Source organism: Capricornis sumatraensis, chromosome 1, assembly GCF_032405125.1.
Source record: "Capricornis sumatraensis isolate serow.1 chromosome 1, serow.2, whole genome shotgun sequence".
Lineage (NCBI taxonomy): Eukaryota > Metazoa > Chordata > Mammalia > Artiodactyla > Bovidae > Capricornis > Capricornis sumatraensis.
The window spans coordinates 28,542,838-28,566,951 of record NC_091069.1 but is presented as its reverse complement, the minus strand read 5'-3'; the positions used below and the strand labels follow the sequence as shown (position 1 = coordinate 28,566,951).

Genomic DNA, 24,114 nt, shown 5'->3' with positions numbered 1-24,114 from the left:
AGAATTATTACATGGAAAGTACTAATAATGCAAATCATATGGTCTGTAGCTACAGTTCCCCTGCAGGTTATTTTTTCCTAGGCATATTTGATTACTCAGAGATTAGCATTCTAAAATTCAGATTTGTACTAACATACAGAGAACTGGGGTATAAAAGAACAAAATTAGACAACTAACCAAATTTTCACTTAGGCCAGCTTTGCTATGTAAAATAATGACAGTACAAGGCAGAGGGCACTGAACCAAAAACGTTGTTTTCAAATACTTTTAGCATCTTACACTTGCTCAGATCTATCAATAAACATTAATGTTCTATAAAATATTGCATAATTTTAAAATATATAAAAGAAATTGCTAAATCAAAGGCATAACTCAATTTATTGTGTTAAAAATAAGATGCATATTTTGGAATCTTTAAATATTGCCTGACTTCTTAACTATGCTTTGAAGAAGAAAATAGAGTATATTCTTTATTCTGTTTAGAATTTTTAAAACTATCTTCATATATCATACTGTTTATATGTCTGATGGCTATAGAAGAACATTTTTTCTCTTTTGTAAGAGACAACATCTCTAAAGATATATTAGGTCACTATGATTATAGATCATTTTTGCTGGTTTTAAAGTACTAATAAAAAAGAATTTTAAAATTGCAAACAAATTAAAGCAGTTTCCTTTTTTTTCATATTAATGAATTTCTGTAATTGTGTCCCAAAACTGATAGGTATCAAGCAATGGGATTTTCTTGAGAGTTCTTTTTGAGGAAAAACTCCTTAGAACCAAAGGCTTGGCATCAAACAAATTATGAGTATGACCATAAATGTCTCATAAAAGCAAAGACACAATGATAAATCTTTATAAAAGTTAATTAGCAAAATTATATCTTAAGTTCCATAAAATATACTTATCCATTATTTGTTCAAAAGACGTTATTGGTTGGCCAAAAGTTTGTTTGGGTTTTCCTTAGATGCTTATGGAAAAACCTCAACAAACTTTTTGGTCAACCCAATACTATGTCATATCTGAGAATGCATGATATATTATATGTATATATAATTTAGTATATAAAAGCATATATAAAGAAATATATACATAAATATATTCAATATATGCTGTATCAAACAGTTTTGTTAGTTGATCATGCAATGATAACCCATAAATCTCAGCAGTTTACAAAAACAAAGATCTCTTTCTTGCTCCCATTACATATCATTCACTGGTTGCTTCCACCTCTATTCCATGTCTTCCTCATTCTGGGACCCTGGATAAACAAACAACCCCCATCTATTGATAGTAGGGCAGAGAGATAAGAGGAATGATAGAATTCCACAAGGCTAGCAACCTGCAGTGGACCATCTGTTAACATTTCATTGTCCAAAACAAGCCACATGTCCTAATTTGATACCAATGGGACACAAAATACAACTTCTCAGTGGGAAGGGCAGAAAATTTTTGGGAACAACTTTATTGCTTAAGAGACTTCTTGGAAACATGTTTATCCAAACAACAGACTGTTCAGTTCTCTTCTTCACAGGACAATAGATCTCTCAACTGGGCCAATCTGCTTATCAAATGCTTGTTTTAGCCATTAGTACTTCAGAAATGTGGAATAGAAGCAAAGCAAAGCTCAGAAGAAGATTCATAGCTGCAAAGTTTATATTTACAAATGAATCTCAAGGTAGGGAAAAAAATGTCTAGGAAAGCAGAAGGGAAGGATCATAAAATTAAAAGTATTCAATAATGAATTTGAAAAGAAAAAAAAACATGTAGAACTATTGCATAAATCCAAGAACTCCTTCTTCCAAAACAAAACAAAAAAAGTCTTGACTAAAAGTCTTGGCTAAAAGAAGTCTTAGTCTACCTGGCTAATAGTATTCACTTGCTTACACAACAGAAATATCTAAGCCTTTATTTAGTTGGTATATTAGTTTCCTATAGCTGCTGAAATTAATTACCACAAATACATTGGCTTAAAACAACACAAATGTACAATCTTACAGTTCTGGAGGGAAGAACTTGAAAATCAACTTCATTGGGCTAAAATCAAGGTGATGGCAGGTCTGCATTCCTGCTGGAAGACCTGAGGGGCAGAGGGGAATCCATTTCCTTGAGTTTTCCAGCTATTGGCTACCTGCATATTTGTTGTGGCCCCTTCCTCTATTCTTAAGACAGCAGTATAGTATCTTTCAATCTCTGTCTCTCTGACTATGACTGTTTCTTGCACCATCACATTTTCTTCTCTATTTCAGCTTCCATCATCACATATCTTCTCTGACTCTGATCTACCTATTTCCCTATGACCCCTTGTGATTACATTGGGCCCACCTGCACAAACCAGGCTACTCTCCCCATCTCAAGATCCATAACACATGTCAATCACATCTGCAAAACCCTTTCTGTCATGTAATGGAGAATAGTCACAGGCTTCATGGATTAAGACAAGGACATCTTCAGAGGACCATTACTCAGTCTATGACAGTTGAACAGTTGGACAATACAGATAGACATTTTGGTTTATGACAAATTCCATTCTTATTTTCAGTTCAGTTCAGTTCAGTCACTCAGTCCTGTCCGACTCTTTGGGACCCCATGGACTGCAGCATGCCAGGCCTCCCTGTCCAGCACCAACTCCCAGAGCGCGCTCAAAACTCATGTCCATCGAGTCAGTGATGCCATGCAGCCATCTCATCCTCTGTCTCCCCCTTCTCCTCCCGCTTTCAGTCTTTCCCAGCATCAGGATCTTTTCCAATGAGTCAGTTCTTCGCATCAGGTGGCCAAAGTATTGGAGTTTCAGCTTTACTATAATTCCTGCCATTTCGTGGGCAATATCATTAAAGAGGAAGAGAGAGAGAGAGGGAAAAAAAAAAGCTTGCATTTCTGATATGGTCCAAATCAGGTATGCAGAGATCTTTAAAAGCAACACATAGAAATGGCAACAGTTGTTGGGGACACTTTGCAGAAGGAATGGAGGATCCACAATAGCGATGAATAGTCACAAAGTCAAACAATCAGAAGACCCTGAATTGCATCTTTTTTGTGGACACTGCTGGATTAATGAAATGTGGAGTCAGCCCTGAATGCTTTTATAATGAGTCCCCAGGTGCCACTGGAGGAGGTCAGCTTCTGGCCAACAGCCAGTGAGGAACAATGGCTGGCCAGCAATCACGAAGCTGAGCTTAGAGGTGGATTTCCCAGCCTCAGTGGAGCTTGAGATGTCTTTAGCCCTGACCAGCCAGCTTGGCTGGAATCTGATAAAAGACTTTGAGCTCCACGTAGGCTCTCTGGCTCTCCTGACCCTCAGAAACTGTGCAATATAATAAATGTTTGCTTTAGGCTGCTATGTTTTGGAGTAATTTGTAAAGCAGCAGTTGGTAATAAATGTACTCCTCACTCTCTGTTACCCCACCTTTTAGTTCCCCTTCCACTGTCCTTATTATATTAATCTATTTAAATTTGTTTATTTTCCATGCAGTGGGAGCAAGTGTTTTTCTCTCTAGTCTGCCTTCATGTCCTCAGTGCCTGGAAGAATGTTTGGAATGTAACAGGTACTCAGTAAACACTGAATGAGTAATAGCAGTCTAAATTTTTTATGTAAAAGGTGAAAGTGTTTCAATTTCATTTATTGTTTTTTAAATCAGTATACAATGGTCTAATTTTATAGCCAAGTGTGCTTGTAATGGACACCTTTGTGGAACGTTTGTCTGCTCACTAAATCCCTTAACTGGAGCAGAGGGTCCTTGTCTACAAGGTACAGCAAAAGTGAAGTCGCTCAGTTGTGTCCAACTATTTGCGACCCGTGGACTGTAGCCCACCAAGCTCCTCTGTCCATGGGATTCTCCAGGCAAGAATACTGGAGTGGGTTGCCATTTCCTTCTCCAGGTACAGTATGACCCCTAATGCTTGTCACTGATGATTGGACAATTGCTGACAACCAGACCCAAGCCCAGCCAATCAGAAAGTCTCCCCTGAGTATTTGGAATTTAAATCAAGAGAGTGAGAAAAAAGAGCCTCTCTGTGCAGGCTATCCCTTTGTATCAATGCAGACAGGCTACATTGTAACAGAACCAAAAATAGCAACAGAGGTTTCTTTCTTCAATAGTCATCACAGAATGGTCAATAGGTTTTATGTAGCAGCAGCTACTCAAGGACACAGGCTGTTGGGACAGACATCATTCAAATGTTGCCATCATCTCACCAAATGATACAGTGACATTTTGGAGGATTTCACACAAGAAGTATCAACTGCTCAGCCTGGAAGTGAAGCAGTATTTCTCCCCACAGTTCATTGGCCAAAAATACTCACATCCCCTTGGCAGCTCGCTTCCTAGGACTCTCCCACCCCTGGCCTATAAGAGAAGTGCAATCCTAACAAATGCCTTGAAGGTCAAAAGTAGAAACTATTTAAACAGCAAATAATATGGGGATAACATAGACTGGCCAAAGATTTGGAAAGATAGATTAAAAAAAAAAAAAAGGAACCCCTGCGGTTACTTTTTCTGGCACAGACTTAATTATTTAATGAAATTGGAGACAAAAATCACTTGAGCAATGCACCACAAATGCATATGCAAGAACTGAAAGAACTGCTGCACTTTACCACACTCACTGGAATTTGCACACATATAGCTGTGCATTAGTAACGAGGGACAACAACACCTTGAACAAGTCATGTAGTGCCATGCATGTGTGCTAAACTGCTACAGTCATGTCTGACTCTGTGCAACCCTATGGACTGTAGTCATCCAGGGTGCTCTGTCCATGGGATTCTTCAGGCAAGAATACTGTTTAGGTTGCCATGCCCTCCTCCAGGGGATCTTCAGACCCAGGGATTAAACCCACATCTCTTAAATCTCCTGCACTGGCAGACAGGTTCTTTACCACCAGCGCCACCTAGGAAGCCCCTATGTAGTGTGATTGCATTGTAATTATTCACTTATTTTGTCCATTTGTCAGTTTCCAGACTCTCAGTTCAGTTCAGTTCAGTTGCTCAGTCCTGTCTGACTCTTTGTGACCCCATGAATAGCAGCACGCCAGGCCTCCCTGTCCGTCACCAACTCCTGGAGTTCACTCAGACTCACGTCCATTGAGTCCGTAATGCCATCCAGCCATCTCATCCTCGGTCGTCCCCTTCTCCTCCTGCCCCCAATCCCTCCCAGCATCAGAGTCTTTTCCAATGAGTCAACTCTTCGCATGAGGTGGCCAAAGTACTGGAGTTTCAGCTTCAGCATCATTCCCTCCAAAGAAATCCCAGGGCTGATCTTCAGAATGGACTGGTTGGATCTCCTTGCAGTCCAAGGGAATCTCAAGAGTCTTCTCCAATACCACAGTTCAAAAGCATCAATTCTTTAGTGCTCAGCTTTCTTTATAGTCCAACTCTCACATCCATACATGACCACTGGAAAAACCACTGGAAAAGCCTTGACTAGACGGACCTTTGTTGGCAAAGTAATGTCTCTGCTTTTGAATATGCTGTCTAGGTTGGTCATAACTTTTCTTCCAAGGAGTAAGTGTCTTTTAATTTCATGGCTGCAGTCACCATCTACAGTGATTTTGGAGCCCCAAAAAATAAAGTCTGACACTGTTTCCACTGTTTCCCCATCTATTTCCCATGAAGTGATGGGACCAGATGCCATGATCTTTGTTTTCTGAATGTTGAGCTTTAAGCTAACTTTTTCCCTCTCCTCTTTCACTTTCATCAAGAAGCTTTTTAGTTCCTCTTCACTGTCTGCCATAAGGGTGGTGTCATCTGCATATCTGAGGTTATTGATATTTCTCCCGGCAATCTTGATTCCAGCTTGTGCTTCTTCCAGTCCAGTGTTTTGAATGATGTACTCTGCATATAAGTTAAATAAACAGGGTGACGGTATACAGCCTTGACATACTCCTTTTCCTACTTGGAACCAGTCTGTTGTTCCATGTCCAGTTTTAACTGTTGCTTCCTGACCTGCATAATTGACCTCATTGGGGTTGTGTGAGGATTCAAAATGTTGATCCATGAGAAGCTCTAAGCACAAGGAGTGGCCTTTTCTAAACTCATTGTGTTAATTATTATATTTAGAAGTAAACCAAAAGCAGAGAAGGTAATGAAGATGTGCCAGTCAACTTCCAACCACTGGCTAGAAGATGGTGCCTCAACTGAGATATTAAATACAAAAGGATCAAGTCTTCTTTTCTATGTGTGGGGGAGATTACTGATTCGCCAGCCTGCTTGTCTGCTTCTCCCTGGTGCTAGAAAACTATTTCGTTTTCTCTACTGCATTTTTGGACAGACATATGCCACTCACATATATGCCAGGTGCTGAGGATATCAACAGTTCACAAAATGAATATGACTTTTGTCTTCATGGAGGTTAGGTATGTAAGCTCTGTCAACTACAAATTGGCACTTGCCAAGAGCATTCGCCAACAACTGAACAACAATAAGGGAATTGGCCATCTGCCTCTGTGGAGGTTGAACCCTATAATGTTGCAGTTTTTGACCTTCAACAACTCAAGGGAGTTCAGGGTGGAGTGAAGCACTCTGTGCTCCAGGAAATCTGGTGGGACATGTTTTTAGGTGGTTGGATGTTTTTAGGAACAGATTTTATGATCTCAATCCTTGCATCTCCTCATATCTAGAAAAGCACTAAATCCCTTCATGGTGACATTGGAGCCTTGTGACAACAGAAGTGAAAGTGAAAGTCCCTCAGTCATGTCTGCCACCTCTTTGCGAACCATGAACTATACAGTTCATGGAATTCTCCAGGCCAGAATACTGGAGTGGGTAGCCTTCTCCACGGGATCTTCCCAACCCAGGTCTCCTGAGCTACAAGAGAAGCCCAAGAATACTGGAGTGGGCAGCTTATCCCTTCTCCAGCAGATCTTCCTGACCCAGGAATCAAACCAGGATCTCCTGCATTGCAGGTGGATTCTTTACCAACTGAGCTATCAGGCAAGCTCTTAAAAAAGCACCAAATCCCTTCATGGTGAAGTCAGAGGCTCCTGACAAACAGAAAACCTTTTGTAAAAAGGAGTGCCTAATTGTATTGAATCCCCACCCCCCTTCACCAAAATCTTATATATCGACCTTCCGCTATTGACTCTTTGGAGCAATCTCTCAGAGCTGAGGCGACTGCCTCCCAGGCTGCAGTCCTCATTTTGCCCCCAAATAAACGTAACAGGCAACTCTCAAGTTGTGCATCCTTTTTTCAGTCCACAGCTTAAAATATCTCTGAAATAGGGATCTTTATCATTTTGCTACAGGGCCAACTAGCAGAGTCTGGGTATATAAACGGTAACAAACAGGTCAGCTGAGACCAACTGTCCCGTGAATGTGGGCAAACTAAAGGAAGAGATGCAACCAGTAAGGGAGGAGAAGGAAACATGGGCAGAGGAAAACTTGGAGAAAGGGAAGCTTCAAGTGTATCAAGGATGATTAAAATAAAAGGCGGGTGAAATTCAAATGAAGGAGGAAAGAAAGTTCCAGCACAGATAAAGCTTTCCAGCGCTCTCGCTGGATCCGGTCCACCTGGTCCAAACCAGGGTCAAGCAACTTGCAAAACTCGCCACACCCGGTGACCCAGAGGGGCCCGGTTCCCCAGCGCGGCGCGCGGCGCGGCGCTATGACGTCAAAGGGGGCGGGACTTCTGGTCCCGGCGACGCCTAACTCAGGTTTTGGCAGAAGGTGGTGCCTTCCGGGTGGACAGGTGAGGAGCTCCCTACCACGTTCTGGGGGTGCCTTCGTAGGAGGAAGGACGGCAGGACAGGCACGTGGGAGCTGAAGCCCTTTCTCTTAATGGCTCTCGCAGAACCCGTGCCGCCCTTAGCCAGACGGCCGGTAGGAGCGTGAATAACGGTGCTGCGACCGCTTGGGGGCCCGGAGCCCCTTTGGCTGCCGGCCCAGAGGGAACGTACCATGTGGACCGTTAAGGGCAGCCTGCCTGTAGGGAGTCTTATGGCGGCTCCTTTGGGGAATAGGGAGCCCGGATTTTGGGCGGCTAGTTGGGAACAAGTGACTAGAAGTGGCCAAAGTCTGGACTAGGGAGTCCAAAGGTCTGAGTTCTTGAACCAACTTAGGCCTCTAGCCCTGAGCGAGTCAGTTCTTTTGCCGCCCTGGGTGTCAGTTTCCCACCTTGTCCATTGAAGGCCTCTTTTGGTTTGGAATCAAGTTTCTCCTCAGGATCAACCGCCTTCCCGCCGCCTCTCTCAAATTTGTTATACCAGGTATCCACCCTTCGTTTGAGGTTCGCTCTAGTTGGTCTAATAGTTCTCCGTGACGCCAAAGTCAAAATGGCACTTGCTGCCTTGAACTTAAAGAGTGAAGCATTTTGGGAAAACAGTTGTAACTTTTGTTGCCTCTACCGCGTGTGATGCATCATGGTATTTTTCGGAAATAGTTCGTGTTTCAACACACTCCAGTATTCTTGCCTGGAGAATCCCAGGGACTGGGTAGCCTGGTGGGCTGCCGTCTATGGGGTTGCACAGAGTCGGACACGACTGAAGCGACATAGCAGCAGCAGCATTTTGTCTTATGTATAAAATGGGGTACATTAGTAGCCACTTGATAAGATTGTGTTCTTACTGAGATACTTCATGTAACACTTGGAACAGTACTTTGCAGGTAATAAGCACTCAGTAAGTGTCAACTCTTAAAGCATGACCTGCCCACACCCCTGTACCGATTTCATAGCTCTCTTGAAGTTCTTTGCTGCAGTCTACTGGGAGTTTTCTTTGAGCCCGCGTTTTGCAGGAGGGGAGGGAGGTTGGGGGGGGGGGGGGGGGAGTCATTGAGGAAGGCAAGAATACTGGAGTAGGTAAGCCCAAAACTTCCTGGTGGCTCAGACGGTAAAGCATCTGCCTACAATGTGGGAGAGCCGGGTTCGATGCCTGGGTCGGGAAGATCTCCTGGACAAGGGAATGGCAACCCACTCCAGTATTCTTGCCTGAAGAATCCCCTGGACGGAGGAGCCTGGTGGGCTACAGTCCACGGGGGTCACAAAGAGTTGGCTACAGTCCACGGGGGTCACAAAGAGTCGGGCAAGACTGAGCGATTTCACTTTCACTGGGAGTTTACTGTAATCTCTCACCTTTGAGTTTTTTTATTTTTGCACACCAGACAGGATGAGATTGAGATCCATGCAAACTGTTGAGTGAATCAATAGTTTGTTCCTTTTTCTTGCTGAGTAGTATTCTATGGTATGGCTTATCATAGTTGGTTTAGCCTTTCACTTTTTTGTAGAGTCCAGTTATAGGCTGTTACAAATAGAACTGTGAATCTTTACTTGAATGTTTTTGAATGAATATGTTTTTATACCTCTCGGACAAATACCCAGTAATACAATTGTTGGGTAACAGGATGTGCATTTAGTTAACTCATGTGATTATGTGTTTTTTTCCTTTAATATCTTAATAGATGAACTACATTGATTGACTTTTGAATGTTAAATATACCTGGAATAGATCCCACATAACTCATCTTCTATGTTGCTGCTACTGCTGCTGCTAAGTCGCTTCAGTCATGTCCAACTCTGTGCGACCCCATAGAGGGCAGCCCACCAGGCCTCCCCGTCCCTGGGATTCTCCAGGCAAGAAACTGGAGTGGGTTGCCATTTCCTTCTCCAATGCATGTGAAAGTAAAAAGTGAGAGTGAAGTCGCTCAGTCGTGTCCGACTCTTAGCGACCCCATGGACTTCAGCCTACCAGGCTCCTCCGTCCATGGATTTTCCAGGCAAGAGTACTGGAGTGGGGTGGCATTGCCATCTCCGTCTATGTTGCTAGATTCTATTTATTAATATTTTGTTAAGGTATAGATATGAAAGGTGTTAGTGTGTAGTTTTCTTTTTCTCTCTTTTGACCTAAATAAAGTTAGAATCCAATTAATATAAGCAGATAAACACCTATGCTTAGCTGAGTAAAGCTCACCTAAATTGTGCGGATTGTAGCTACACTGTGTACCTGGATTTTAATCCAGCATAAGTCGTGCTGCTTGCTAAAACTGATCATTAAAGATTGCTTGTAGGTGGTGCCTGAGGGTGGGGCCATCAGCCTTTAATAATATATATTAGAACACATTGTCTCCTGTTAATCTGCCCATTGTTTGCAGCACTGAATTACCCTGGGTTCTTAGGTAAGGAAGAAAGTAAAATTTTTCTTTTTTTTTTTTTTTTTATTTGGCTGTGTAAGATTCAGAAACATAAGAGTGAAGTAAAATAAAAAGATGCTTTACAATATGTACATTAACTCCAGGTTTCTCAGTGGTATTTTACTTGAATTGTTTAGAGTTAGTGTTTTGCTTGTTTTCCAATTTTCATAGACTGTTTTGAGTTTCATATCTGCTTGCATTCTTGTTAATTCTGTGGCTAAACTCCTACGATGTCATTTACTTTGAAGTTAAGTGTTTATGAGTTGAATATAGTTAATAACTTTGGATTCTCTTTCTGGTGCAAATCTTAAATTTAGCCAGTGTCCTCTCTGTCAGCACTCTAATTTAGTACTGTGTATAACAGTTAAATCTAATTGTTTCTAACACTTTATAAATGTCATAAGACCTTTATAAATATATTGTATTTTGTGATAGTTTTAGAGATTGGGCTACAGTGACATTTATTAGTGAACTAAAAATCAATTGAAAAGGTGAGATGATATTTTTATTTACTTAGTCAGTCAACATATTTTAATATAATTTTGAAAGGAGTCCCCAGTTCATAAGTGAAAATTTTTCATTCCAGATAGTTTTCCACTATTGACTGTTTGGGCTACTGATTCTTTGTTGTGGGGGCCTGTACTGTACAGTGTAGGGTGTTAATAAGTATCCCTGGCCTCTACTCACTAGATACTGGTAGTAATACCTCCCCTGATACCAAGTGACAATAAAAACTGTTTTTATTTTTTGCCATATGTCTTCTGGGGGACAAAATTATCTCCACTTGGAAGTCACTGCTCTAGAGAAACCTCACAGCCTGAGCATGGAAGTGGGAGGGACAAGTCCTCGAGAAATCTCCTGGGAGAGTATACTGAAACCAGGGGGAAAAAAAATCCCTTCTTCTGCAGTGTCTCTCTTCTAGCCCATTCTTCAAGGTTAACATCATGTCAGTTGGCAGAGGGAAAATATTCTAAAAACTCAGATCCATTTGTCCAGAGAAGGCAATGAAGAGTGAATTTGGAGGCAGTACATTGATAACTGGCATGAGGAAAGCATCTGAAAAATGGTGGGGGAGTAAAACATTGGCAAAGCTCTAGGAGCAGAAAAGCATGAAGACAACTGACGAACTGCAGGAACAAGACAGACCCGAGTGCAAAGTTAATGGTAAAGCAGTAAAAGGAGAAAAAGCTTGAGGGCTTTGAATGTCTAGACTAGACTCTGGAGGGCTTTGAATGAAAGGAGGATAGTTAAAGAGGAGGATAGAAAGACCAATGAAAGTCTGGGACATGGTCCTATTGATAGAGGCAGAGGCAGAGATGGAGGGCTGATAGAAGTAATTTGGGACTGCATTTTTGCACATATCTTGATTATTCAGAAAATTGTTTTATGGTTGTTCAGAAAATTGTTTGTGATGCTATCTGATATTCTGTTTTTTTCTACCTACCCATTTCATAATTTAATAATATAATGCTTTAATATCATAAAAATATAAAATAAAGGAAAAACTCAGAGCTCATCAAGGAGTTCACTGTCCTTCTTTACCTTCTTATCTGGGAGAATACAAGTGCAGTGAGAGCCTCTGTTTCTTCACCAGACTTCACCAGGTCTCACTGGTAGAGAATATAGCTATAGGAGAATTCCAGCAGAAGGAAAATAAAAGTTAGCCGTGGATATTGTCAGTTTAGACTGGAGAGGAGAGTGGTGGGGTTTTGTTTTGATTCACACTCGTCTATCATCTTTAATTTCACCAGACATGTCCCTCTATCTCCCTACTCTTGTGGTTTAATTTTTTTTTGTAATCCAAAAATCTAGGGTAGCTAAATAGTCATGTATTTCCCATAACTCTTTGTGACATTTCCTTCTAGGTATATTGAATTTTGTCTTCTTTATTCTTGAATATTGCCTTTGGCTCAAAGTTTTATATTTTAGTGACTCTTCATATTGTTCTTCTCCCCTTATTTAGAAATGGACTCAGAAATCAAGGAAGAAATTCCTGTTCATGAGGAATTCATTTTATGTTGTGGAGTTGAAACCCAGGTTCTAAAGTGTGGGCCCTGGACTGACCTCATTAATAATCAAAGTGGCACGAGGCCTAAGCTGCTTATTTTCATTATTCCTGGTAAGTTTAAAAATCTGGATAAGATGACTATATACAGATACATGTGTCTATTTCTGATTTTAAAGAGAATTTGATAAATATAAAAATCCTTGTGGAAGGAAATAGAATCACTCAAACCATTGATAATAACCACCCTTAATACTTTAGTGGCTGGACTTTTTGTTTATCTTCTGTTCATTAATAATATATATAATATACACATTTTAAAAATCATGATGTATACCATACATATTATTTTATAACCTGCTTTAAAAAATTTTTAGCAATAGTTAGAATAATTAGAACTTTATCAAGTATTTCTAAATAATTTTTACTGTCTCATTTCAAGATGATTATAAGTTTATGGTAGAACATTTATTCTGGGATTTGTCATCTGGGTGATAGTGATCTTTGCTGAATCAGTGTCAATAGAATGTTAGGGAAAGATACTTTTTTGCACTCTTTAAAGTTATGAGCTTGAAAAATATATATATATATCAGCCTCAAAGATTAAAAATGAAACTGAAAATATGTATCATTTTATAGCACAACATATCATGTACCCAGCTAGGCCTATGGAGTATTCTTACATTTTTTTCTTGTACATTTTTGTTTTCCCTGTGTTAATAGTTGTCTCTTTTATTTGCTTAGTTGTCTATGTTTCAATCAATAATTTATCCTAAAATTATTCTCTAGAAGTGAAAAAATCTTCTCATATTCGGAGTAATCAGTTTTCTGTTTTGTTTTAGTTCATTTTTTGACACTACTGTGCCCAGAATTCTGTGTTCTTCCATTCTGATCTAGACTGGTTGCTCTCTGGGCCTCCTACACAGGCCATCCTGAGGACTCCTTTCACTTTTCTCTTGGGTTGGATTCCTTGTTTCCCAATCCCATATTTTTCTTGGTTTATTTCTCTGTTTTCGGTAGACCACACCTGCTAGGAACTTCCTGAGAAGAGGTTCATGGGAATTCATCTTTTAAAGGTCTACCATGTCAGAAAATGTCTTAGAGTTAGAGATGGTAGTTTCCTTAGAACTTGGAGTAAATTTTTATTGTCTTCCAGGGTTTGGACTGCTTTTGAGAAGTCCTGGTATTTTTCTGATTTCTTTTTTTACCTTTTATGTGTGAAGTTCTCCCCCTCTGCTGGAAAAAAATACTTTAGATCTTTTCTTTGTTCCAAGGTTCTGAAATTTTACAATCAAGCCCCAAGGTGTGGGTGTTTTTCATGCATTGTATTTGGATTTTGGTGGACCTTATTAAACCAGAAATTTTACTTCAATTCTCAAACCTCTGTGTTTTTTCTTTTTTTAGTAGTCTTCTGTTTCATGTTTTGTCGGTGCATAACCTTTTTTTTTTTTGACTTCTTGCATTATTAGTTGTTGCTGCATTCTGTTTTCTGTTTCCACTAGTGTTTGTGTTTTTTCTCAAATGTTTGATAATCCTTGACTACCCTTTCATTTTTAAGAGGAAGACATAAACAGTTGATTGGAAGTTTGTATTCAGGGGTGGGGCTTATCCACAGATGGCCAATTATCCTAGTCTGAGGGGTTTTCTAGGACACATCACTTTCAGTACTAAAACCATGACAACAGGTTGGGCAAAATAGAATGGTTGGTCACCGTATGTTATCCTCTCCTTAAGGTAATTTGATAGGGACCTAGCTTTCACTGGAGGATTTGTAGCTTTCAGTATCTGTACCTGTTTTTTGAATTGTTCACTTTTCCCAGGAAGGACTCTTCCTAGAATCCCATTTGAGGCACGATGCCTGGCTGCTGGTGTTAGAGCTGAACAAGGGAAAAGAGGTTGGGATTTCAGTGTTTCTTCTCAGTAGAATGCTTTTGTTCTCAGCTGGGCTATGATTTCTGATCCAGGATCTCTCTTTGGTTTAACCTTTTCTGAAAATAAACTTCTAGTGTTCTGCCACAATGTAACAGTCTTTTTGAAAAGCAGTTTGTCAGCTTTCTATTAAAATTAAAAATACATTTACTTTGCCTGTAGTGAGGGAGAGTTTGAAATTATAGGCATAAGAAGTGTTCTTTTGATGAAGCAGAGATTTGGAAGCCATGGTAGAGTGTAGGATTGAGAAAATAATTAGAAATATTGTCTTGGACTTTAGAAGGTATATCTTTCTGAGGCTAGAATGAAGGAGGTGAAGTTGGTTACTGAAATGGAAAAGTGTGAAGGCGTGTTCAGAGGAAATAAAGTAGTTCCTGCCTTTTGACCTCTGTTTTCTCTGTTAAGAGTTGAGGTGATCTGTGGGGAGTAAGGATGGCAGAGGGTGATTGTGGCCTTGAGGAAAGTGGTCAGTATTAAAAATAGCAAATATGCAGGATGAGAGGAATTATTGACCAAAAACAAGTAGGTAGATTTTGAGTAGGGCTGTGATCAAATATACTCCCACAGGTATATTGGGAGTGAAGTCTAAAAGGGCCGAAGGTCGAACTGGAAAACGGCTATCAGAGTTGGGATGCTTTGAATGTAAACCATTTCTGGGTAATGAAGAGACACAGACCTGTGATTCTTAAAATTCTCAGAACCAACAGTATCATCTAATAACTTGTTAAAAATGCAAACTTGGGGGCCCTGTCCTAAACCTAATGAACCAGAAACTCTGGGAGTGGGGCAATCCTTAAGAAGTCCTCTAGTGGATTTTTTAAATTTAATTTTAGTTGGAGGATAATTGCTTTACAATATTGCAATGGTTTCTGCCATATATCAGCATGAATCAGCCACAGGTGTACGTATGTATTCTCCCTCTTAAACCTCCCTCTCACCTCCCTCCCCACCCTACCCCTCTAGGTTGTCACAGAGCATCAGCTTTTAGTTTATGCACACCACTAGTCTAGGCTGTGGCTACTTGAATTGGTTGCTTAAATCGAATATAGGTGAAATTCTTTGGATATGGTCAGATTAATGAATTATGAGGCAAAGGTCTTGGCTCAGTCTACCAAGATTTTGAAATCACTTAAGTCTATGGAATGACAAGTGAAACTGACATTTCTTTTAAGGGTCAGGGTTTTCAGGGAATGTGTAAGAGTGACTAGAAAGTTGATGGATGGCAGTAGATGGCTTCAACCTTAGAGGAAGAGAGGTTGTTTCAGTAGGATGAACTAGTAATGGGGAAACAGCTTACTCTATACTTACCCACTCAGAGATGTTCATTCACTCACTCACTGGTATGAGATGCCAGGAATACTGTGTTGCAAAAGCCTTTGCTGTTATTGAGGCATAGGAAGTGTTAGAGAATGGTGAGATCTCTACTACACATGGACATCACCAGATGGTCAGTACCGAAATCAGATTGATTATATTCTTTGCAGCCAGAGATGGAAAAGCTCTATACAGTCAGCAAAAACAAGACCAGGAGCTGGCTGTGGCTCAGATCATGAATTCCTTATTGCCAAATTCAGACTTAAATTGAAGAAAGTAGGGAAAACCATTAGACCATTCAGGTATGACCTAAATCAAATTCCTTACAATTATACAGTGGAAGTGACAAATAGATTCAAGGGATTAAATCTAATAGACAGAGTGCCTGAAGAACTATGGACAGAAGTTCATGACATTCTACAGGAGGTAGGGATCAAGACCATCCAAGAAAAGGAAATGCAACAAGGCAAAATGGTTGTCTGAGAAGACCTTACAAATAACTGAGAAAAGAAGAGAAGCTAAAGGCAAAGGAGAAAAGGAAAGATATACCCATCTGAATACAGAGTTCCAAAGACTAGCAAGGAAGATAAGAAAGTCTTCCTCAGTGATCAGTGCAAAGAAATAGAGGAAAACAATAGAATGGGAAAGACTAGAGATCTCCTCAAGAAAATTAGAGATGCCAAGGGAACATTTCATGCAAAGATGGGCACAATAAAGGACAGAAATGGTATAGACTTAAAAGAAGCAGAAGATATTAAGAAGAGGTGGCAAGAATACACAGAAGAACTATCCAAAAAAATCTTCATGACCCAGATAACCACAATGGTGTGATCACTCACCTAGAGCGAGACATCCTGGAATGAGAAGTCAAGTGGGCCTTAGGAGACATCACTACAAACAAAGCTAGTAGAGGTGATGGAATTCCAGTTGAGCTATTTCAAATCCTAAAAGATGACACTGTGAAAGTGCTGTACTCAATATGCCAGCAAATTTGGAAAACTCAGCAGTGGCCACAGGACTGGAAAAGGTTGGTTTTTTTTTTTGTTTTTCATTCCAATCTCAAAGAAAGGCAATGCTAAAGAATGTTCAAACTACCACACAATTACACTCATTTCACACACTAATAAAGTAATGCTCAAAATTCTCCAAGCCAGGCTTCAACAGTATGTGAACTGTGAACTTCCAGATGTTCAAGCTGGTTTTAGAAAAGGCAGAGGAACCAGAGATCAAATTGGCAACATCCATCGGATCATCAAAAAACAAGAGAGTTCCATAAAAGCATCTATTTCTGCTTTATTGACTATGCCAAAGCCTTTTATTGTGTGGATCACAATAGACTGTGGAAAATTCTGAAAGAGATGGGAATACCAGGCCACCTGACCTGCCTCTTGAGAAATCTGTGTGCAGGTCAGGAAGCAACAATTAGAACTGGACACGCAACAAGAGACTGGTTCCAAATAGGAAAAGGACTACGTCAAGGCTGTATACTGTCACCCTGCTTATTTAACCTCTATGCAGAGTACATTGAAACGCTGGGCTGGAGGAAGCACAAACTGAAATCAAGATTGCCGGGAGAATTATCAATAACCTCAGATATGCAGATGACACCACCCTTATGGCAGAAAGTGAAGAACTAAAGAGCCTCTTGATGAAAGTGGAAGAGGAGAGTGAAAAAGTTGGCTTAATGCTCAACATTCAGAAAATGAAGATCATGGCATCTGGTCCCATCACTTAATGGCAAATAGATGGGGAAACAGTGGAAACAGTTACAGACTTTTTTTGGGAGGGCTCCAAAATCACTGCAGATGGTGACTGCAGCCATGAAATTAAAAGACACTTATTCCTTGGAAGAAAAGTTATGACCAACCTAGACAGCATATTCAAAAGCAGAGACATTACTTTGCCAACAAAGGTCCGTCTAGTCAAGGCTTTTCCAGTGGTTTTTCCAGTGGTCATGTATGGATGTGAGAGTTGGACTATAAAGAAAGCTGAGCACTGAAGAATTGATGCTTTTGAACTGTGGAGTTGGAGAAGACTCTTGAGAGTCCCTTGGACTGCAAGGAGATCCAAACAGTCCATCTTAAAGGAAATCAGTCCTGAATATTCATTGGAAGGACTGATGTTGAAGCTGAAACTCCAATACTTTGGCCACCTGATGTGAAGAACTGACTCACTGGAAAAGACCCTGATGCTGGGAAAGATTGAGGGCAGGAGGAGAAGAGTACAACAGAAGATGAGATGGTTGGACGGCATCACCAACTCAACGGATATGAGTTTGAGTAAACTCTGAGAGTTGGTGATGGACAGGGAGGCCTGGCATGCTACAGTCCATGGGGTTGCAAAGAGTCAGACACGACTGAATGACTGAACTGAACTGAGAGGAAGAGAGGCCGTTTAGAGAGAGCCAGGATTAAGATACGGTGAAAAGATAGAAGGAGCATTCATTGAAGACACTGTGGAGAAAGGGAAGCTTAAAACATTTGTTTCTTAATCATCTCATTTGTTTTCTAGTGCTTTGATCATTTTCAGATCATTTCATTTCCTGGTGTTTTTTTATATTTGCCCTTCTATTCTCCTTTCTACCCTTGGCCCTTTTCCTTGGACTTTGTGCAGGCTGTAGACTGGTGCTGCTCTTTAGTTTGTGGAGTTCAGAATTGTATTTTATCTGGGGGCTAAGTCTGTTTGTACTGTGGGGAAAATTAGGATGACAGTTTTTCAAAGATTGTTAAGTCTCTATAGACCTCATGTTTAGTCCATCTCAGATAGACTGACATAAACCTTTTATTTTGAATCACTTTGCTTACACACATAGCAAAATTTGTCCATGACTTTTAAGTTAGTAATGATGATAATCAGGAATTTTTTATTGGAATCCACAGACTGAGGAGCTTTTAATTTAGTTTCATCTTTTCCAGTGATCTTTTGTTGTAGAATTTCTGCTACTAACATACTTAGACTTTAAGTAGTGAAATAAGCAAAAGGAGACAGTGTGGGTGTTCACATAGAACGTATTGAATCATTATAGTTCTCAAGTGGTCATATGGGGATAGTGGAATCATGTGGCATGTTCTGTGTTGTGAGTACACAGACTGGAGTTGGAGAAGATAAGACTTTATGGAAAACTCAAAGCCCAAAGTTCTGTCCACATGACAACGTTCTCTAGATGCTGTGCCTCATTAACTTGATATATGGTGGGTTTTGTCCCCTACAAGGTTAACTGTTAATAGAAGGCATAAATCTACAATTGCAGTGTTAAATAGCTAAGGGTTTTTTGGCAACTGGAGTCTAGAGATAATCACCACAGCCTCTGTTATATGTTGCTCAGGCATTTCACTGTATATGTTCACATTTTGATATCCTTTGATAAAATTTATGACTTTCATTTCTGTATTGGAATGTTTTTGAGCATTCTTACACCTGGAGATGGATACACACACACGCGCGCACACACACACACAGACACACACACACATATATATATATATCTGATTTTAGTTGTATAAACAAGACCCTTTTAATTTTCTCTGTGGTTTCCTAACCAGGAAGTTTAGTTCATGGTTCATAAAATGTAACATAAGCCATAACATTTAAGTGGTGAAGTATGCAATGACATTTAAACATTTTGCATTGTATTTTCTACCTCCATCTCTAAGTTAGATCTTTGTGTTACTGGCCATTGTGTACCCTTTAGGAGCCAAGTTCTTTATTGCTTAAGGGCCTTTGCACCTATTCCTACATCCTAGTATTCTTTTCCTCAAATCTTTACATGGTGAATTTCTTCTCATATCTTGTGTTTTAGCTAAATGCCACCTCCTCAGACATTTTTCTCAGGCCATCCTAATCTCCTCTGTCATATGATCCCATTTATTCCTTCATAGAAGTTATCATACTCTTGAGCTGTCTATTTTCCTGCTTACTTATATGAATATATTTGCCTACTAGAATATAAAGTACAAAAGATAACTATGAAAGAATAAACAAAAAAGCGCTATGTACTGAATAGAATGAATGGACATAGAGTGGCTGGCATTATCACTTACTTGCTGGAGATAAAATAGTAAGAAAGATTAAGGGGATTTGCGTAAGATTTTACAGTCATTAAGGGAAAGAACTCAGACTTAAACCTGGAGATAGGGAGAAAAAATTGTTTTCTAGTAGTTCCATTATCAATACTCATTCATTCTGGTGTTATCTATCCCATTATTGCGACTATTGTGTCTAAATCATGTAGTTGTATCTTTGGATTTTCTTTAAAGTTAAACCAGTTTAACATTCTCTATATCCTAAAGTTACAGAATGCTGCATGTTAATCTATTTGACTTAGAAAATTTAAAAAGTAATAATAATTGTAGTAATAATAGTAGTAGTAATAAAAATAATAATGACTGTCCATTCATTACCCTTAATGATAATGTCAGCTGCTTTATAGAGCTGTTGTGAGATTAACTAAAACAAGGTATGCAGAAGATCCTAGACTAGGTAATTTTATGTTCTTTTTAAAAATCAGTATTATTATTTCTTCTGTATGCTCTTTCAATTTTCAGATATTTATTTATCTAAGCATTTATCATCTGTGTGATAGATAACACCAGTAACACCTTGGGCAAGCTATTTAACCTCTCAACTTCAGTTGCCTAATCCCATAACATTGAAATAATAATAGCACTAAATGAGTTAATATATGTAAAACACTTAAATACTGCCTGCCATGTAAAAAGTTATAGCACTTTAAAATGTTGATTATTATTGTCTTGCCCTGTGAAGAAACCTATAAAGCTTTGCTTTGTTTGTTTGTTGGTTGGTTTAAGACTTTTTTGATGTGGACAATTTTGAAAGTCTTTATTGAATTTGTTACAATACTACTTCTGTTTTATATTTTGATTTTTTTGGCTGCAAGGCATGTGGGATCTTAGCTCCCTGACCAGGGGCTGAACTTGTACCCTCTGTATTAAACGGTTAAGTCTTAACTACTGGACCATCAGGGAAGTCCAAAACTTTGTTTTCTGAAAGACATAAAATATTTGACTATTATACATGACACTTCTAGAAGGTTATACTCAGTAATGTAGAAAATATAAAATATTTCTGTTTGTATATAAATGAGATAAAATTCAATCAGAATTCCAAGAAGAGTTTTAACAATTTAAATTGGTGAAAACAATTCTAAGGACCTACCAGTTACTGAAACATTTAAAAAAAAAAAAAAAAAAAACCCCAATGTGGTAATCAAGACAATATGGTGCTGGCAGAGAAGAAAGTGAAAAAATAAGTGAAATTATTTGAAATTAGAATTAGCTAATGAATGTAACATTAAAATGCAGAAATATCACTTTGCTGACAAAGGTCTTTCTAGTCAAAGCCATGGTTTTTCCAATAGTCATGTGTAGATGTTGAGTTGGATCATAAAGAAAGCTGAGCACTGAAGAGTTGATGCTTTTGAACTGTAGTGTTGGAGAAGACTCTTGAGAGCCCCTTGGACTGCAAGAAGGTTCAACCAGTCCATCCTAAAGGAAATCAGTCCTGAATATTCATTGGAAGGACTGATGCTGAAGCTGAAACTCCAATACTTTGGTCACCTGATGCAAAGAACTGACTCATTGGAAAAGACCTTAATGCTGGGAAAGATTGAAGGCAGGAGGAGAAGGGGATTACAGAGGGAGAGATGGTTGGATGGCATCACCAACACTATGGACATAAGTTTGAGCAAGCTCCAGGAGTTGTGATATACAGGGAGCCTGGCGTGCTATGGGGTCGCAAGAGTCAGACACGACTGAACAACTGTACTGACTCACTGAATGAATGTAAGAATTCAGCATTGGATCAGAAGACATTTCAAATCTATGTAGAAGGAATGAGTTATGTAATAAATGGTCTTGGGACACTGCCATTAACTTGGAAAGAAGTTGGATTGCTACTTTGTACTTTACATTCAAAAATATTCCAACCTTACTGAAGATTTAAACATAAAACAAGAATAAAACATGAAACAGTGTCATCACATCCAACACTGATGTTACAATAACTCTGTTTGGATACACCCCTCTTCCCTTCTTTCTCCTCTTGCTGCACAGCAGACAGTTAATCAGCTGACCAAAGAGCACAAAGATGACACTAGCACCATCACAAAAAGGAATCTGGACCTTGAGTCACTAGGTCAGAGTGCAACAGTAGCCATGATAAGGCCATCCATCATATGTTACTATCATGGCTGGACACTGATGATGAATTTGCATACCTAACATACAGCAAACAATGTATTGAGCAGTGTTTAAGTACTTTACACATTTTAGTTTATTTAGTTCTCACATGAGGTAGTATGCTTCTTATCCTCACTTTATGGGCGAGGACACCAAGGCCCAGAGAGGTTAAATAACTTGCCAAAGGTCATACAGTTGGCCAGTGGCAAAGCCAGGATACCATCGCAGGTAATCTGGCTCCAGAGTCTATACCCTTAAACACTTTGCTACACTGCTTAGTGTAGGAAACTAAAACATATAGGTAATGAAGAAGAAACCAGTAAAATTTGACAAGGATGACAGAGGTTACATCAGTGCAGCAGAACCCTGTCATATAATCACAAAGAGGAGAAAACCTAGTAGCATGAAGAAATAGATACATTGAGAGGACAAACAGATATTGATGGAAACGGTCTAGTATTTACAAAGGCATTGTACAGATGATGACTGTAAGATGAAAAACCCATTTCACTCTTTTGCCCCTAAAGATGTATCAGATCTACTGTTTTTTTTAAATTACTTATTCTGTTTCTTTATAGCAAACCCATGTCAAAAATACTTTCTGTGCATACACAAGAAAAATCTATGTATATTAGTTGGTGGTCTTTTCCTCCAGAGATCAAATCATACATCTCTTTACAATATAAGTACTTGTGATAAAAGACCAGAAAACACTTAGTAGACTCTTTAACATTCTCATTGTGAATGATTCTGACACTGATTGGTTTTTATGTAGCTTGGTAACTGCTCACAGGCAAATGTTGAAGGGGCTTACAGGGAGTATTAATGATTTTAGGCGATGCAAAGACACTCAAAGGTGTTTAAGTAGGGTGCTGCTCTGATTCGATTTGAGGTTTGGAGAAATCTATCCAAGCACCCTGAAGCATAGATTCCAGGGGGACAAGAGTAGATAGAAGAGCCTTTAGGAGGCTGTCATGGGAAACACAGTGGGAAGTGGTAACACTAACGGAATTGGACAAAATTGAGGTGTATTTTGGAAGCAGAGTCAACAGGACCTCTTGGTGAATTGGATGTAACGAGCAGGGAGGAACCAAGAAAGACTTGTGCTGTTAGGACTTGGTTTATGATTGGTGGTTCCACTTATTAAGTAGAGGAACATGGAGGATGAGGTTATTTGAAGCCACTGGAGAACAGAGCAGTAGGAGAAAATTTCTAAATGATAATTCCCAGACTTAAGGCATAAAGGATATGAAAATTGAGTTGTACAGGTAATTGTTACTAAATTTGTATAGGAAAGTATAAGGAGATACCTTTCTTTTTCAGTCTGTACTTTGTCTTGTGTAAGTTTATTATTTTGGTTAATCTAAAAGTCTGTGTTTCTTTTCATAGGTAACCCAGGTTTTTCTCCCCTTTATGTGCCATTTGCAAAGGCTTTGTATTCTACAACAAAAAGACGCTTTCCAGTTTGGATTATCAGTCATGCTGGACATGCCTTAGCCCCCAGAGGCAAGAAGGTTCTTAAAAGCTCAGAAGGTATGTCTTTGTTAACATTTGCTTTCTTTTACGGTGAATGGGTGTTCATATTTCTAGAAAGCCTGCTGGGGTTAAGAGTTACACCAGTGGAAACCTCTGCTTGTGGCATTACACCCATGATGCCACATTCCAGTAATTTTAGGATTTTGGAGGTCATTTTAATTATTCTGCAGGTAATTTTTTTAAAGTTTGGGCAAATTAAACAGTTTGTCTAGGACTTACCATCTCTGTTTACCAACTAGTAATCAGCTATATATTTATTAGTCATGTACTGTAGTTGCAAGATTGTATTAAGAGGAATGGGGAAGTGTTATAAGACATGGTCCTTAGCCATGGTTCTTACTCTAGAGAAGCTCTCATTCCCACATTTGGAGAGTGACTAAGTGATATTCCCTGGCCTGTGATCATGTGGATACTTACAGAGTAAACAAAGGAGAGAGTAAAAATTTTAACAGTTGAGTAGAATTTGAATTTGAAGGGTGGAGGTAGGTGCAGAGGTGTAACAGGCAGAAGGATTAACATGGGGGCAGGAAGAGAGATTCAGTAGGTACTTGAGGGCTGAGTAGGGCCAGATTCGGAGGAGCCTTGAAAGCTGAGGGTAGACCTGTGTGGTAGATTGCTGGAAGCCTTAAATGGAGGAAGTAGATCAGAGAGCTACAAATTACCTGCTTTTAATTCATGAGTATTCTAGCATGTTCACTCTTCTAAAAAAAAAAAAAAAATGAGTAGAAACCGGATAAACAGTTTCTCTGTGGGCATTCCCTAAGGGTGTGTGTGCGCACTCCGTCATTGCGAACCCAGGGACTATATATAGCAAGCCAGGCCTCTCTGGCCATGGAAAGTTTCAGGCAGGAATACTGGAGTAGATAACCATTTCCTCCTCCAGGAGATCTTCCCCACCCAGGGATTGAACCCACATCTCCTGCATTGCCAGGCAGATTCTTTACCACTGAGCTACCTGAGAAGCCTATTCCTAAGGGTACTGCTTTGTTAATCTCAGCTGGGAGAGAGGTGGT

At 39.6% G+C, this 24,114-nt stretch overlaps 1 protein-coding gene across 2 annotated transcripts in view; it reads left to right on the top strand.

The window, feature by feature from the left end:
* The first annotated feature begins 12,085 nt into the window (after positions 1-12,085).
* Positions 12,086-24,114, top strand: part of LDAH (lipid droplet associated hydrolase) — a 92,066-nt gene continuing 80,037 nt past the window's right edge. The window contains exons 1-2 of one of the 2 annotated variants that reach the window (XM_068986095.1): positions 12,086-12,239; positions 22,955-23,098. In XM_068986095.1, the coding sequence (XP_068842196.1) occupies positions 12,086-12,239; positions 22,955-23,098 (298 nt within the window). The remainder of the gene's footprint in view (positions 12,240-22,954; positions 23,099-24,114) is intronic. The other variant, XM_068986104.1, reaches the window with a different exon arrangement.